At 42.6% G+C, this 17,259-nt stretch overlaps 1 protein-coding gene across 1 annotated transcript in view; it reads right to left on the bottom strand.

Moving 5' to 3' along the window:
- LOC103606184 (neuron-specific protein family member 2) overlaps positions 1–16,807 on the bottom strand; it is a 55,419-nt gene extending 38,612 nt beyond the window's left edge. Inside the window, exons 1-3 of the mRNA XM_008590776.1 lie at positions 16,583–16,807; positions 15,541–15,691; positions 579–662 (exon numbers count right to left, since the gene is read on the bottom strand). Coding sequence (XP_008588998.1) covers positions 579–662; positions 15,541–15,669 — 213 coding nt within the window. The 5' untranslated portion in view covers positions 15,670–15,691; positions 16,583–16,807. The remainder of the gene's footprint in view (positions 1–578; positions 663–15,540; positions 15,692–16,582) is intronic.
- Between the last annotated feature and the right edge of the window lie 452 nt (positions 16,808–17,259).

Here is a 17,259-nt window from a genome sequence, read left to right as displayed (position 1 = left end):
CTCCTAGATCAGCTCCTAGGTGGCTTCTCCCAGAGCACTTCCCTAGGCTCCTCTTCCATCATCATAGAGGGGCTTCATGGATCTTCCCACAACTCGTCACAGCTAATGACATGTGTTAAGTATTCCCAGCAACACCTCCACCAAGAAACAGAAAGTCAACCATTTAGTTTTTATGGCCCAAAAGTCAGTTTTTCTTTCCTTTTGTCTTTTTCATATTTGTTGCCACCATATTCACTGACTAAAATCTGAGTTTCTTCATACATTTCCAGCACACTTGCTAGAGATTGTGATGGAAAAGCAGGAAGAAGGGGGGACAGGAGAAAAGAGGCATTCATCAATCATCATATTTATCAGAACTTTCCAGAGTACAAGAGAGCGCGAGTAGACGTCAGAGGCAGGGCTCCCATTCCTTGATTAAACTCAGTAACCCAGACTGTGTGGCTTCAAGAAATCCTCCAAAAATAGCCTGTGTCATTTCCCACTCTCCAGCAGTACCTGCTGCACTAGCAAGAGGTGCACTAAGCTGGCTGAAGCCAGCCTTACCTTTACTCTTTCTGTTACACCATCAAGAAACTGACCGTAAATTCAGCGATTTTCGGCACCCGGAACTTCCCTTTGCTCTTCTGTTCTGGCTGATACTCCGTTCTTGTCTTCACAATCACCTGAAATGTTCCATCAGCGTTAGCACATATGGAAGTAGGGAACATTTTTCTTTCCTTTTTCTTTTTTTTTAATAGCTAGAATTTATTAAACATTACATAATAATCATAAAATAAAGAATTCCCCCTCCCAAACTCACACAACAAAAGAGAAAATTCAAATTACCTATAATACTTCCCCATGCTAACAGAGACAACGACAAGTGACAATTTTGGTTACATCTTTCCAGACGTTTTTATATGCATATATAAATGTATATTATATATATATTCACTATTTATGAAATCATAAATTTTCTTTTTATGAAATGGATTCATACTTCATGAACTAGTTTATAACCTGATTTTATGACACAACACTAGATTTTTTCCAATTTTCCAGTGTAGACAATTATACGATTTCATTTTGCCTTTTGATGTAGTATAATATTTCACTGTATGTATGTATTACAATTGATCTAATCAATCTTTATTGAACATTTAAGTTGCTTTCACAGTTTTGGTTATATAAACAAATTATGATGAACATCCTGTAGCAAATCCTTGTGCATATACTTAATTCCAATTTGATTTGGGAACCTGAGCAAAGAAAAATATAAAGGTCTATTCAATCTATTGCATCATCTTATTTTTCTAAAGTATGAATATTTTTGCAGAGGTGGTTAATATCTTACCAAGATGTGCTGTCAACCTGACAAGACATTTATGGAACTACATCCCACTGTGTATGCAAAGTAGAAGAAAAAGAAACCTGACAGATAATCAATAATTATTGCCAAGAGCTGGAGTACCATGAGGAACACAAAAGTTGTCTGAGCCTCAGGGTATCACCTATAAAATATAGCCAGTCGTTATAACCATAATTCCCTACTTAATAAGGTTTCTTGGAGAGTTAAATGAGAGGTTAATGGGTAATATTTTTTGAACCATATATTATGTGCCAGAACTAGGTCAAGCACTTCATATACCTTATACACTCCACTACTATTTCCATTCTCCTGACCAGGAAACTGAAACTCAGAGATGCTAAGTCACTGTACAAGGTTACACAGCTAAAAGGAAGCAATCTTCCAACCATTATCACTCTTACTTCTCATTACAGCTTAAATTAACAGAATTTCTACTGAATATCCCCACTGAGTTTTCTTGGAGACAACAATCAAGTGTAATGATCAGAGCAAGAACTCTCCTATGAAGAATGTTCTTTAAAGTCTGTGAGGCATGCCATTGACTCAATGTAGCTCAAAAAGGAAGAGATGTGGAAAGTACTACCATATGTTGATCATCTACCATATAGTACTTAAATATGTTGGCAAAGAAGGCCCTGGGCCCCAGCCCAGCTGCTACACCCCAACATCCCTCCCTCCCTGACCACTAAAACCCATTTCCTGGTGTAAATTCTGCTGTCATGTTCTACCCTGTTTGCAGTCTTCTCCTCCAAGCAACAAAAGCCCTTTAGTTCTTTAAATGGGGAAGTTATGCAGGCAAACATGGATAAGGGTTTATTTGTATGTGTGTGTGGCAGAGGGCGAGAGGGTGTTCTGTTATTTTTATTTTTTTCTTACCTCTTATGCCAAAAAATAGAAAAACAGAAGCCTCTGTACCACAGAAAAAAAATAATTCTCATACTTTGTGCATTAGCTCTTGACATTGAGCATTTGACGTGCATTATCTCACTTATCTCTATGCTATGAGTCAGATACCAATATTGTCAATACAGAGGGTTGGAGGGGTGTAAGATTGTGGCCTGGGTTCAAATCCTGGATCCACCACTTACTAGCTGGTGACCTTAGGTAAGTCATTTAAGCCTTTTCTGTCTTGGTTTTCTCATCTATAAAATGGGAAAATAACCATAACCAAATTACTGGATTGTTATAAGGCATAAATGAGTTAATGCAGCTAAACGTTCAGACCATTCATTCAATAACAAATGTCTATTTGAACACTGCCTCTGGGTGAGGCCACATTTTCTTCCATAGATGTCTGAGGTAGATGTAGAATTGAGTCTGGCTTGCCCCGTCAGACTGTGGGCCACCCAACCAAGCCCATCGAGAACAACACAGGATTTCTCAAGAAAAGTGCTGTTCAAGCATGTCCCGGACCATGCTGCCTGGAAAAAAAAAAGTTTTGAAGGGTGAATAGAATTTTTCTGGGTGGACAAGGCAAAGAAAGACATTTTCTGCAAAGTGAACCATATAGCCAAATAAACAAACTCACCCCTGCCCTGCTGTGTGGCAGCCATGTGGTTTGGTAGAATTGATCCCTCCCTTAATGACAGGGATGGTCCTTAGTTAGGTTAAACCAATCAGGGAATACTATCCTATTGATCACACAATTTGATTGGCTCACACATGGACACGTCACCCTATCTGACCAATGAAATAGGAGGCAGTATTGACAAGAGACTTGAGGAAAGAAGCTTCCTTGGCCTTCATAAGTATCCCCAGAGCGTAAACCAATCAGGGAATACTATCCTATTGATCACACAATTTGATTGGCTCACACATGGACACATCACCCTATCTGACCAATGAAATAGGAGGCAGTATTGACAAGAGACTTGAGGAAAGAAGCTTCCTTGGCCTTCATAAGTATCCCCAGAGCATGCTCTTCTTCTGGATGTTGTGGTAAGGACTTGAGGTCTGGAAATGCTGTAGCAATTGTTGCCACTATGAGATGGAGCCTAGAGGGGAACAAAGGCAGCACACAAAGGAGGACAGCACCAGGAGGAACCCAGGGCAATGGTGATGGGCTCTGCAGACATCGTACTGTCTGAATCACATCTTGCCTAAAGCTACAACCATGCTGAGCTCTGCAGTTGTGTAGGCAAATACATACTCTTGGAACCTTAATCAAATTCAGGTTGAGTTTTCTGTTGCCTAAGACTAACTACTTTCTATCTGATACAAAGGTGTTTCAAGAGAAAGAGCTGAAAGGCCATTAGAATTTAGAAAGATAGCCAAACACTAAATAAGGATACCAGAATAAATAGATTTCCTAGGTGTCAGCAAAAAGTCAGTTCAAAAATGTAATAGCACCACCAGAAGAAATATACAAGAACATTCATATCAGCTTTGTTTATAATAGCCCCAAACTGGAAATGACTCAAATGTCCATTAACAGGAGACTGGGTAAATTGTGGTTCATTCATAAAATGAATGTAACACAGCAACTATGTGTTATAGATGAATCTCACAGACATTACACAAAAGACATCAAACACAAAAAGGGTTTTTTATATGTTGTGTGATTTATTTACATCAGCTTCAAATATATATATATATTTATAAAATTTATATATATAACAAATTTACTTTAGAAATATACCATTTACCATTGCAGTACCATTTGCAGGAGGTGCTGCGTTTAGGCAGAGTTGAGCCCATAACCCCCTCTTCTATGTCCTGCTTTGCTCTGAACCCCTATGAAATGCTACTTATGCCTTGACTGGCTCTCTAATAAAAACAGTTTTGTTGGCTTCAGCGCCTCACTCCTCAAACCACAGAGCTCAAACACAGGGCCAGGGACAGGTGGGTACCTCACACCATGTGAGTCCTCAGTCTTCTGTTCCTCTGTTTAGCCAAGTCACATTTTCTCCAAAAGCAACTCAGCTGCTGCATAATATTGTATCTTCACCCTGAAGGAAGTGTCAGCTCTTTAGAACCCCATCTCCATTTAAGAAGCTCACTCCCCAGGAAAAATGGACAGCGTTCTGCCCTCATCTCCTTTGATCTCTCTTAATTTTTGACAGGCTTGTTCTCTCCATCCTCCCTGAAATGTTCTCCTCTCCTAGGTCCGTGGCAGTCTCTCTTTCGGTTCTCTTTCTACCTGGCTGGCCAGCCCTCTTCAGGCTCCTCTTCAACCTGACCTCTCAGTGTTGAAGAGTCATGGCCACTCTGCTCTCTCTCGTTCTACAAGGCCTCTGGGTGTTCTCACTCACTGCCATCACTTCCAAGTCCATCTTTTATTCCTGTGACTCTCAAATTCATATCTCCATTTGTATCTCACTCAACACTCAGATTACCCTACTGGACACTTGCCCTTGGATATACTCACCTAAAATTACCATGTTCACAGCATGGACCCTAACCCACTTGTCCTGATCATCTCACCCTCAACATTTCCATGCCATGTAATCCCCAGCTCACAAAATAGCAACATTATCCACACAATTGTTTTTTGTTTTTTGTCTTTTTCATGACCGGTAGGGGGATCACAACCCTTGGTGTGGTGTAGCCCACACTGTGCTCAGCCAGTGAGCACACCGGCCATTCCTATATAGGATCCGAACCCGCGGTGGGAGCATCGCTGCGCTCCCAGTGCAGCACTCTCCCGAGTGCACCACGGGCTCGGCCCTATCCACACAATTGTTTTTTGTTTTTTGTCTTTTTCATGACCGGTAGGGGGATCACAACCCTTGGTGTGGTGTAGCCCACACTGTGCTCAGCCAGTGAGCACACCGGCCATTCCTATATAGGATCCGAACCCGCGGTGGGAGCATCGCTGCGCTCCCAGTGCAGCACTCTCCCGAGTGCACCACGGGCTCGGCCCTATCCACACAATTGTTAATATCAAATCAAATATAGGAATTTCCCATGATCCCTCTCCTCCCTTCAGTCCCCCAATCCATTCCATCATTCCATTCATTCCAGCTCCAGCTTCTTCAAAAATTTCTCTCAAATTCATCCATTTGTCCAATTACACTGCCTCCACCCTAGTTCAGGACATTATCATCTCTCTCTGGATTTTTGCTCTAGCCAAGTTCCTTCTATTCTTGCCTCCCCAACCCCAGAGAAAAGATCTTTCTACACTGAGGGAGAAGCACATACCAGCAAACATTCAGAAGACATCTGGGAGGACAACACCTGGCGCAATTACAAAGAGGTGGTTTTGAGTGAATAGACAACAAGGTGAGGTGAGCGGGTGACAGAGATGAACTGGAGGAATACACGGAGGCTCTAAATACACGGAGGCCACACTAAGTACCTGGAAGATTAACTCGAGGGCACGAATAACTGAGGAAGGCTTATAAACAAGAGAATGGCTTTCCAGATGTGCATGCATTACAGGCAGAGGAGAAGTCTCTGGCCACAGTGAGGATACCCTAGGGAGTGGAGAGGCAGAGAGCAGAAAAATACAGACCTACAAAGTTACTGGAATCAACCAGCTATTAGGAGTTTCTTGAAGCTTGGTGTTTTGTTCCTATGGAGTGGAGCCAGAAACATTTCCCTTCTATAAAAGATGCAGTAACAGCTATATTTTTGGTGGGGCTTTTTGTGTTTTGTTTGGTTTTAGTACTATGAAGGGGAAAACCTAAGAAATGCTAGCTAGTCGTTATTTATTGTACCTTGGAGGAATCACCTTGCATAAACAGAGAGAGAGAGAGAAGAGAAAATAAATTTGCAAGGAAAGGCTATACTCTGGACATTCTTTTTTCCACACTTAAAAAAATGGAGCAAAACAGAGCCCTGAGCATCTTGATTAATAACAGAAATGGGAAAAAAAAGTATGCAGGAGAGAGGAAAAATTTCTTTCTGCTTTTTTTATTATTAGAAGTGGAGTTTTATAGATATTTGGAAAAATGAAATGCCAGGTTTTCAAATATCATTGTGGATTTAGGCAAAGTAATAAATTTGTTTTCTTTTCATATTTACCCACTGGTCCCCTATTGTCCTGCTGGCTGCTAATATGAGGCACATAATTTAACATAATTGGCACTGTGAAAATGGGATAAATTATTCATCCCGAAAGGACTCCTCGTCTGGTTATAATTCCCCCTTCATTGGCAAGGCCAGATAATACATAGTGGTTCAGATGACACAAAGTACAGATCATAAAAATTTTAAATACTACTTCCCAGAATTATCAATAATGAAGAGGTTCCCACATAGAGAGGCCCCAGGATTGGCAGGAACAATAAATAAAAGTGCAGAACTGCTGACAAGGAGCAAGATTGTATTTTTATGAGCTGGACTTACACAGGACAAAAATAGATCTAAACTGTATGCTTCAGCTCATCCCTGCAGCAAAGAGAGAGGGTCAGAGACAGGTCAATGAATGGCTAGCCACTGAGCACCTACTATGTGCCAGACACTGTGCTGGGTGCCCTGCTGATGTAGATTCATTGAGTTCTCATAATTTTCCTGACAACACCCTCTCCAATCCTCAATTCTCTCCTTTAAAATCATTATTATTATTTCCATTTTTCAGATGAGGAAATTTAACCTCAAAGAGTTCAGTCACTTGCCTATGATCAAATGACTGCAACTGTCTGCTCCAGTATTCAAACTCAACATAATTGTCATCCTTCTTATCTAACATGTTTTTTGTTTTTATTTCTGTTTTTGTTTTAAAGGGGGTGCCTGGCACTGTGCCAAAAGCTTTATATCTTATGTTTCAGCAAATCCTCTCAATCATTCTGTGAGGTAGGGGTGTGATTATCCCCATTTTACAGATGAGGAACTCAAGTCTCAGAGAGCAGAAATGACTTTACAACATTATGTAGCCACTAGTGGGCAGAGCCAAGAATTGAACTATGCTCAGACTCAAGTGTACCTAACATTCAAATTGATCCTGGGAACCTGGGACATAATAGGGACTCCATAAATACTGTTGAATGAATGAGCAAACAGATAAATCCTATCTCTAAAGAGAGAAGGTGTAAAGTTGCTCAGATGGGGTCTGAGTCCTCCCTTCTCACCCCACACTTCTTTTTAGGTTTGAGTCTTTCTCCGGACCCTTGAAGCTTGGTATTAGGCCCAGACACAAGATAAAATGTCACTGTTCATAGGACTTTAGTGGCAGTCTTGTCCAACCCCATCAATTCACAGATGGGGAGATTGGGGTCCAGAAAGAGGAAGTAATTTACTACAGGTCATACAATAAGACTGAGTCAGAGCATGTCTCTAGTATGAACCTGCCAACTCCCAGTCCAGGGCTCTTTTCATGGAACAAAGTTTCATTTCTTTGCTGGGCCTTTGCTTTCTCAGAGGCAGAATGAAAGATTTGCCAATATGGCCTCAAATGGACCATCTAGCCCAATAAGTCTATGACTCTTGAATTCTATGGCAATGCACAGTATTGGGCAAGATGAGGTACACTCCATAGGGTCTTCTAGCTTCTTCTGCTCTGAGTAGAGACTAGCTTACTGGGCTGGAATCAGTAGAATGGAAGTGCATAGCTCTGCCACCTGGGACCTCCATGGTCCAGAGGGCCAGGCCACCTCGTTGCTCAGCTCTCCCTGCTTCCTGAGGCTAGCCCCTGTGCTCTCCAGGAATGGGGAACCTGATTCTTGGGCTGAATTGATGATGATAATAATACCAATAATGACAACAATAATAATAGCTTTGTATTAAGCATTTACTATGCACTGGGCACTGTGATAAACATTTGACATGAATATTTCTCACCTCATCCTTACAACAATTCTTAGAAGATAGTATTGTCATAAGGAAACAGAGAATCAGAATGGTTGATAAATTTGCCCCGAGTCACACAGAAAGTAGGTAGTGGAATTAGAATTTGGATTCACACTGTGTTGCTATAATGTTTCCTGGTACATTGCGAGGAATTGGCTCACTCCACCGTGGTCTGTGCATGTGTGAAAGTGAGCAAGCTCCATCATCTCTCTGAGATTGTTTTACTGTCTGTGAGAAGGGGGTGATTTTATTTAAATAGAAAATTTGATACATGCTCATGGTAAATAAAAAAAAAAGGATGAAAATTATAGAATAAAAGTCTTTAAACAGGCCCAACCCACTCCTATCACCGCTCCGCAAACATTTAACAGTTTCTTTTTCTTGTGTGTCTTTCCAAAACTGTTTTAAAAATCATAAGCATAAAACATGCACACATTATGTGTGTCTCCACAAATGGGATCACTCCATACCACTGTCCTTAAGATTGTTCTAATTGAACAATGTGTCTATTTCTGTCCACATGGGCACATGCAGATCTGCCTCTTCTCCCAGCACTTGCTTAGCATTCCACATCCATGCACCAGAGCTTATTTAACCAGTCCCTTCTCATGGAACAATCCATATTGTTCCCAGTTTTTAAAAATATGTATATAGACCTTTGCATACTTGAAAAATATATCCATAGGATAACTTCCTACCAGTAGGAAGCATACCAGTCAAATGATACAAACAGTTCAAGATTGTATAAACAATGTCAGAATACCCTCTGAAAACATTGCATCAGATGACATAACCAACAAGAGTATACCGAGGTCATGTTTGCTCCCCACCTTATCAACACTAGGCATTATCAAATTTTTCCTTTGCCAAACTGATAGGTAAAAAAATAACATTTTGTTTAAAATTATGTTTTTTAAATTATAGAAAATTTTCAATATGCTTATTGGTCATTTTATATCTATTTCCTGGAACTGCCTAGTCAGAGCCTTTGCTCCAATTTGGGGTGATTTCTAATCAGTCTGCTGAGAGTCTCTAAGAACAAGGGGTTCTATAAGCCTGGAATCTGCAGAGAAGTGCATTTCTGCTGCTCTCTGGGGAAAGGCTGATACTTTTCTCATCTCGAGTCTCAGGGAGAAAAATAAACCCAGTGGTGAAGCTAAGGAAAAGGCCAAGAAGGCAGGCAGGACTCAGTGACAGGAGCAGTGTCCCCTTCACCCAATAACCTTGCTGGTCTTTGCCATGGAGTTTCAGGCCCCACATCTCCCCACATCCACCCTTGAGACCCCATCGTTCTCAGCATGTTTCACTTTTACAGTCTTCTTCCAAACATATCATCTTGAAGAGACATACTATGGATGTCCAATGAAAGAAAGGAAACTATCAATGAGCTCCCTCGGAGTCCCATGCACTGAGCTAGGCCCAGTAGACAATTTTCACATTTTTCCTTCACAGTAACCCTGTTAGGTAGCTACTATGCTCACCTTACAGTTGGAAACTACACGAAGCCCAGAGATTCTAAGCAAGTTGCCTAAAGCCACATAATAAGTGAAAAGCTTAGCTGAGCTTTGAACCCAGGCCTCTGGGACTACAAAATACATGTGGTCTACCATGCAAAAATTGAAGCATTCCACACATCAATAATTGGTGGCTAAATGTCTGTGTTCCTCTCCTCCTACAAGCAGTTGGGCCAACCTCTCCAGGATGCACGAGTACTTAATAAACAATAGAAAGGAAAGGAGCATTTTCCCAGAGCCTAGCAGTAGCTTGCTGAGTACGTGATTCACCTGGGGCTTTGCCAGGGTGGGACTGTGTCTGTGGTAGTTTGCTTTCTGTTGAGCTGCAATCCATTAGCTGGCATTTCCCAGCACACCTGTGTGCAGATCTTGGCTGCACCGTTTTCTTTTGGTGCTTCCTAGGGCAGAATTCCACTTCTCTGAGCCTGTTTCTACATCTGTAAAATAGGTATAATGGCAACAAACTCACAGAGGGGTTGTGGGGACATCTGGATTATTGTGGTTACTTAGATAAACCAAAGGCAGCACGGCCCCAAAGGCTTGTCCTGAAATTTGATGTCTTCGGATTAATGTTCCAGCTTCTCAAGAGCTCACTCCCATGGCCTGTGGAAAGCCACCCAACTGCTTAGATTCAAGTCTATTTCCTCACCTGTCAAGGGGAGAAACTGAGCCCAGTTCTAAGCTAGGCAAGGAAGAGAGGGCCTCGTCCGCCCAGCATTTTCCACTGCCCACTGCATGCCACTGCTAAGGCTACCAAGATGATGCAGAGTCGGGGCCCTTGGACCTAGTGGGCGAATGGAGCAGAGAGAACAAATTCTCCTTGCAGCCAACCAGGCAACAAGTCTGAATAAATCTATTCACCTCCCCATTCCCACTGCCACTGCCCCACCCTCAACACTACCCCCGGCTTCATGAACACGGCAGCAGTCTTCGAGCTGGTCCTGATCCTTTCACTCTTTTCTTTCACTGCTCGTGGTGGGGATGCTAAAGGAAACCCAGTCACCTCTATTTTGGAGAAGACTAATTCTGATGCTGTGTGGAGAACTGATTGGAAAGAAAGAGGAACAGAAGCCCAGAAGACCAGGATGAGGCTGAGCCTGTCCTTTGTCCCCATGGTGGCCTACAGCAGCCAGAGTTATCTTTCTAAAATAGAACTCTGATCCTGTTACTCTCCTGCTTTAAACTTCAAAAACGAGACCAAAAAATAGCAACAATAAAAAAACTACTCCAGGCCCCACTTGAACTGGTACTCACCTCACCTTATCTCCTAAATCTCTCGCCCTCACTCAACAAGCTTCAGCCAGTGTCTGGCTCCCTGATTGTTCCTCCAGTCTCTTCAGTGCTTGCCCACAGGGTGGTTCCTCTGCCCCGTTTCCCTTACTGATCCATCCTCTAGGTCTCAACCAGGGCCGATTCCTCAGAAAGACCTCCCCTGACCCTCCTCCCATCATAATTATGTCCTCCTAAGTCTTAACCTTTCTTACACTATAGCACCTTATTCTTTCCTTCAAAGCCCTTCTCACAATTTGCATCTATGTACTTCTATTTGTATGATGCCTTGTTTGACGTCCCTCTTCCTCATTGGACTGGAAACTCCGTAAAGGCAGTGGCCATACCAATTTTTCATGGCTGTATATCCATAGCCTAGCACAGTGTCTGGCACATAGAAGGTACCCAACAAGATTTGTTGGATGGATGGATGAATGAATGAACAAACAAATGAATACCTTCCAGTGTGATAAGTATAACATAGCTATACTTACAGGTGGTCAGGAAGGGTGTCCAGGAGAGCTGAATTGGGTTTAGGAAGATGAGTATTGGCTTATCAGACAAGCAAAGGGGTGAGAGAGCTTTCTGGGTAGAAGGAGCAGCATGTTCAAGTACAATGAGGCACGGAACACCCTGGAGCCTGTGGAAAACTCTAGGGCAGGGTTTCTCAACCTAGGCACTGTTAACATTTTGGGCAGGATAATTCTTTTGGGGGGATGGAAGAGGGGTGTATTGTGCACTGTATTTCTGGCCTCTACTCACTAGATACCAGCAGAATCTCCCACTACAGTTGTAACAACCAAAAGTGTCTTTAGACATTGCTAAATGTCCCCCTGGGAAGCAAAATCACCCCCCATGAGAACTGCTGCTCTAAGGAGGCCTGACATGCTGGTGTTTGTGATACAAAGTGGGAGTAGTAGGAATGGAAGGCAGTGTGCCAGACCATGAAGGACCTGGAACACCAAGGTAAGGGTTTGAGGATGGTATCCTGTGGGAATGTGGTTCTGGAAAGGGCTCCCACAGGAGAGGAAGTGGCCTCAGAAGCAGCGTGGAGGACTGAGCAGAGTGAAAGAGAGAAGAGGCAGGTGACCACCCATGAGGCTGAGCCCACCTCCCCTCTCGAGGCAGGAACCCATCTCTCCAGCACTGGACAGGGTGGGAGCACTGGAGGCTGCAGTATTTCCTCTAGGGAACCACCCCCAGAGTGCCACCCACAGATCCCTGGAGGAGCCTGCCTGAGGGAGAACTCAAGGAGGAAGCGTGGCTATGGGTAAGGGAATGTAGTCTGAGGAAGCACTCCCCTGGAATGGGAGTCTTCTCATCATTGAAGTAGCACCATGTGGAGGAAAAACTTGAAGTGCCTGGTACACAGGGATTTCAACCCTAGGTCTTCCACTCTTTATCTGTTAACCTGAGCAGGTCACTCCATGGATCTGAACCTCAGTTTCCTCATCAGTGAAATGGGTGCACTAAAACCCACCTCACAGAGCCATTGGGAAGATTAACTGACATAATAGGAATGAGTGCCCTGCTTGGCCACATCCTCAGCCCAGAGCAACACTTCATGCTCATCTTCCCCATTTAGCCTTCAAAAGGTTTCCTCCTGACATTCATATCCCATACTACTAAAGAGTATTGAATGAATGAATCTAAAGATGGTTTTCAGTATTACATACCAAGCACACTCTGCATTTTACATTTTCAGAAAAGAAACCGTGATTTAACATTGGGGTCAAATATACTTCTTTCTGAACTATGTTGACTTCAAATACTCACCATCTGACGGGAACCTAATCAAAGGCCAGCAACTGTGTCAGGGCTTACTTCGCCTCTTCTATCATAGTCCTGTGAGGTGATTCCCAATATTATCCTCATTTTACACATGAGGAGACTGAGGCAGTTTAAGAAACTCTCCCAAAGTTCTTAGCCAAGGTAGGCTGGTAAAAGGAGGAGTGGGGATTTGAACCCACCTAAAGAGATGGAGTCAGAGTCTGTTGCTGGTAACTACCACCTATTGTAAGCATTTAATGATCCTTTGGCTTCTTGAGTGGATTTTCCTTTTAACACATCTGTTCTAACGTCAGAGGGGAAGAAACATGCTCTCATAAAGATCATGAAATCTAAATATTAGCACAGAAAACTTCTAATACACTTCCCCACTCAGAGAAGACAGAGACCTAAGGGAGAAGAATCAAGTCACACTGTGGGTTAACCACCGAGCTTGAGCTAGAAACCAAGTCTGTGGACTCCCAGGCCAGCTCCTCATTCCTGCTGAGGTGGAAGATTCTGAAACAACATTGCCTGGGTTCTACATCCAGGATGCTTTACCAACTAGTGCTTTGGGAAGTCACTTTATCACTCTGTGTTTGAGTTTCTTTAAAATTTGGATCAAAGTAGTGACTCCCTTATTGGGTCTTATTAACTACTGAGAGGATGAAAAAAAATTGTGTGTGTGTGTGTGTGTGTGTGTGTGTGTACGTACATGTGGCTTAGGATAGCATCTAACATTTAGGAAGAACCTGAGAAATGGTTAACTACTATTCTCTTAACATTTTGTGCCAGGCACTTTACATATGAGGCCACAACCAACTTTGTTCTGACCCTTGTGAGGTAGGTGTGATCCTCCTCACTTCACAGAAAAGGAAACTGAGGTCCATCTGGTAGAAGACTTTGTCATGAACATCAGAGGGAGTCTATGATGTGCCCTTGTAGGGATGTGTTTTTGTACGGATATTTTTCAAGCTATGGGACAGTTTTTTGGTATATCTGGACTGGATGCTTAGTAGTTATTGAGCCTGTCCCCTTTCTCAAGGAGAGAAGGAAGCCCGGGGAGGTGGGTGATGAGAGTAAGGAGAGACAGAAACCACAGCCATCTCTGCCTGACCTGCAGGTGTGTGGAAAGTTAGAGAGAGGTGACCTCACCACAGTCTCTTTTCCTTGCACACCTCTCAGGGACACGTGGATCTGCAAGACTGTCATTACTGGCCTCAAGAAACCTCAAGAGAATATCCCTCCTTCTTCTCCCTAACTTCCACTTATATCTATGTTCAAATTCCAGCATTTCCACTTACTCATTCTGTGAGCTTGGATAACCCACCAAATTTTCATCCATAAATGTGAGTGCATAATCCCTGACTCCTTGGAATAATGTTCACCTAAAACAGTGGTTCCTGACTTCAGCTGCACACAGGAGTCACCTGGAGAGATTTCATCAGTACCGATGCCTATGTCTCACCCACAGAGATTATGACAGAATTGTTCTGGGGTAAATTCCTAGATGGCAGGAATTTTTAAATCTCTCAGGTGATTCTCATATACAAACAAAAACCCAGAAACTGATATACATGCAGCAGATAATTAATACTGTTCCATCACATTTCTTTAGTGTTACTGGCCTGTTCAAAATTTATTTTTAAAGTCTTTATTGGTTTCTCAGGATGGGTCAAGAATTCTTTATTTCTGCCATCCCATCCCTGCACGTTCTCATACTAACTCAGCACTTTCAAAACAAATGACTCAACCCCCAGCCAATCAGCCAGACCCTTTATCTAGCTTTGGCTCCTCTTCCGTTGATTGGATGGAGTCAATTGGTTAAGACACACAATGCCCTTCTGGAGATGGCAATGAGAAAATCAAACAGATGGAATGATCCATTGTTTGCTCTTCAGCCAGGGAAGTCTATCATTTGCTTCCAAATCTCTCTGTTATACTGTGCAAAAGCTCACATTATAAAACTCCAAGTTCTCTCAGGTGTATCTTAAATGATAACATTTCTCCCACCTGTGTCCATGGGATAAATCTCCCCTCCCCCGTCTTTGTATGAATTCCCACCTCCATTCTTCATGGACTACTCCCATGTCAGGAGATGTGCCATCAGCCAGTCACTCATTTCCAGCCACGCCTCCCCCAAAGACATTCCACTCCAGCCATGTTGTTCCCCACAAGCTCTTTATGCTTTCAATATGTGTGCCTTAACTGCCTTTTCCTCTCGTGGTCTACCTGGAAGGTTTGACTCACCTTTAAAAGCCCAGTTCAAATGTTCTCCTATGAAGTTTACCTAACCTGTCATCCCAGTCCCATCCACAGACCTTCCTCACTCTCTCCCCACCTCAACAGAATTTATTTTTCCACCTGTGTGCTCTCATAATCTTTGTAATTCTCGGGTATAGCATTTACCATGATGCATTAATTTAATTCATTATAATGGATGAGGATTTTGTAATTTTGTATTTTTATAACCAACTTCTAGTATAGGGACAGGGCCTTAGCAGGTAAAAACTGAATGCTTATTGGACTGAATTCAATTATCTGTCTTCATATCCATACCAGTCAATTTTAAAACACCTCTCCAAAATAATCAAGATGGATTTTCTCTGTCACCATCTAGAAGCTTATTAGTATTCATCTGCTGTGATAAAACTTTAATAAGGAAAGATTAATTTGCTTGCCCATGTATGCAGATATGAACAAAAAAATGAAAAAACACTTACTGTAAATCTGAAATAACGTGAGATGTTTTATCTCTGGAAGGAGTAACTACATTTTACCAGAAAGGGAGCATACCTGGCAGATGAAGGAATAAAAGGGTTTGGGAAGGTGAAATTTTTTGCAGTTTTATTTCCTGAGATGGGGGAAACCTGGGGGAGGGGTTGCTGACAAGAAGAAAAGTACCTGCTTTACCTTTTCCGGAGCAGGCAGCTGTAAGTGATTAACCTCCAAGGGAGTGATGAGAGGGACGGTCTGGAAGCCATCCTCAACTGAAGGTGGCTTGGTTCCCTTGTCACTGGGGTTACTGTTCAGCTTCACCATCCTTATGCCTTTCTTCCCAGACCTAAGGCAAGCAGTGGGATTCTTGTTAGAGCAGGAGGTGAGGCAGGGAAAGAGAGGGTTGACGACAGAGAAAATAGCACCGTCCTTAACACCTCCACTTGGGTGGTTTTCAAGCCAGTGATTAATCATTGATCCTGTGCTAGATTTCCTGACATGATTCCCATTGCCCATTAAAACTTCTTTAAGCATCAAAATACACCACCTGCCCACGGGGTTTAACAGCCTTTAAATTTGGGGAACTCAAGGAAAATCCCAAACTTCCAAAAATAATAAAAGCTTAAAACAAATACCCAAGACACTAGAGCTAAAGTATTTATATAATCCCAGAAAAAAGCTTATTCTTCAGCAAAGTAGAATTCTATTATTCTGGATCCTCCTGCAATATGATAAATTTCACCTCACCACCTCGGTTGCTATTTTATTATATTGGTTTTTCTTCAGCAATCCCCCTAAAACACAATATGTTCAATGTTTCTGTGTGTACCCTTTTGCATCGTATGTATACTGTATATGAGATACAATTTCCCATAACAAAAAAAGGCTGGCTTGAACCCGATTCTGTTATTCAGCCATGGAATGCCTCCATTTCCTCAATAGTGAAGGGCCGTTTTTGGGTTTTTTTTTTTTTTTTGGTTCCATGGAAAGTTAGCAGCCCCCGTATTGCAAGATTGCCAACTAAATAAACAAATCACATTTACTGCTCTCCAGATCCCTTAGAAGTCAAATGGTGCTCCCACCCCACCCTCAAAAGCCCAGCACAACTGAATTTCTCTTTTCAATCCTGCTGATGGAACGTTATTCAACAAAACAGGGTGGTTGTGGGGGTGAAAGAGGTGGTAAAATATTGGAGGATATTGGGGAGTGGCTATAGCAAAAACAAATGCCTACTTACTGTGCTGCACTCTTGGGGGTCAGAGCAGATTCAAGTCAATTTGAAGAGGAGGAGTCCTCCCTCCTCAGCCCGAGCTTGTGGTGCTGAAAGGACAGCGCCTCGCGTGTGTCTGGATCGGGAGCTTCTGAGAGCGAGGCGTGAGCGAGCGGGGAAGAGCTCCTGGCAGCTGCCTGCCTGCTCACTCGCGCCCCCTCCCACCGGGGAACGGGCTCCCACACCATCTGTCATCTGGCACCACCTGCTGTTTCTTATGCATGGCCACAACCTCTGCACGGGACAAAACGGTTTTAAGAAAGTGGGAGGGATTTTGGCCACACCAAATAAATAAATAAATAAATAATCTGCACCATATAACAAGCAATCCTTGAGCCGCTGGAAAAACCGGAAAAGCAGGCACATTCGTTAGGAGAAGAGATTACCTTCTTAGACCTGCCAGAACAGTATTATGAGACAGAATATTTCTTTTTTTATTATTATTATTATTATTATTTTGTCAATATACAATGTAGTTGATTATTGTGTCCCATCACCGAAACCTCCCTCCCTCCTCCCTCTCCCCCCTCCCACCCAAGTGTGTCCCCTCCATTTTCTTGTTGTAAGAACTTCAAAAAAAAATTGTGGTTGTTATATCTTCCTCTCCCCCCCCTTGGTTTTTTTGGGGTTTTGTTGTTGTTGTT

The sequence above is a fragment of the Galeopterus variegatus genome, unplaced genomic scaffold, assembly GCF_000696425.1.
Source record: "Galeopterus variegatus unplaced genomic scaffold, G_variegatus-3.0.2 Scaffold6362, whole genome shotgun sequence".
Classification (NCBI taxonomy): Eukaryota; Metazoa; Chordata; class Mammalia; order Dermoptera; family Cynocephalidae; genus Galeopterus; species Galeopterus variegatus.
Note: the sequence above shows the minus strand (reverse complement) of the source record. Positions and strands in the feature narration are given on the sequence as shown.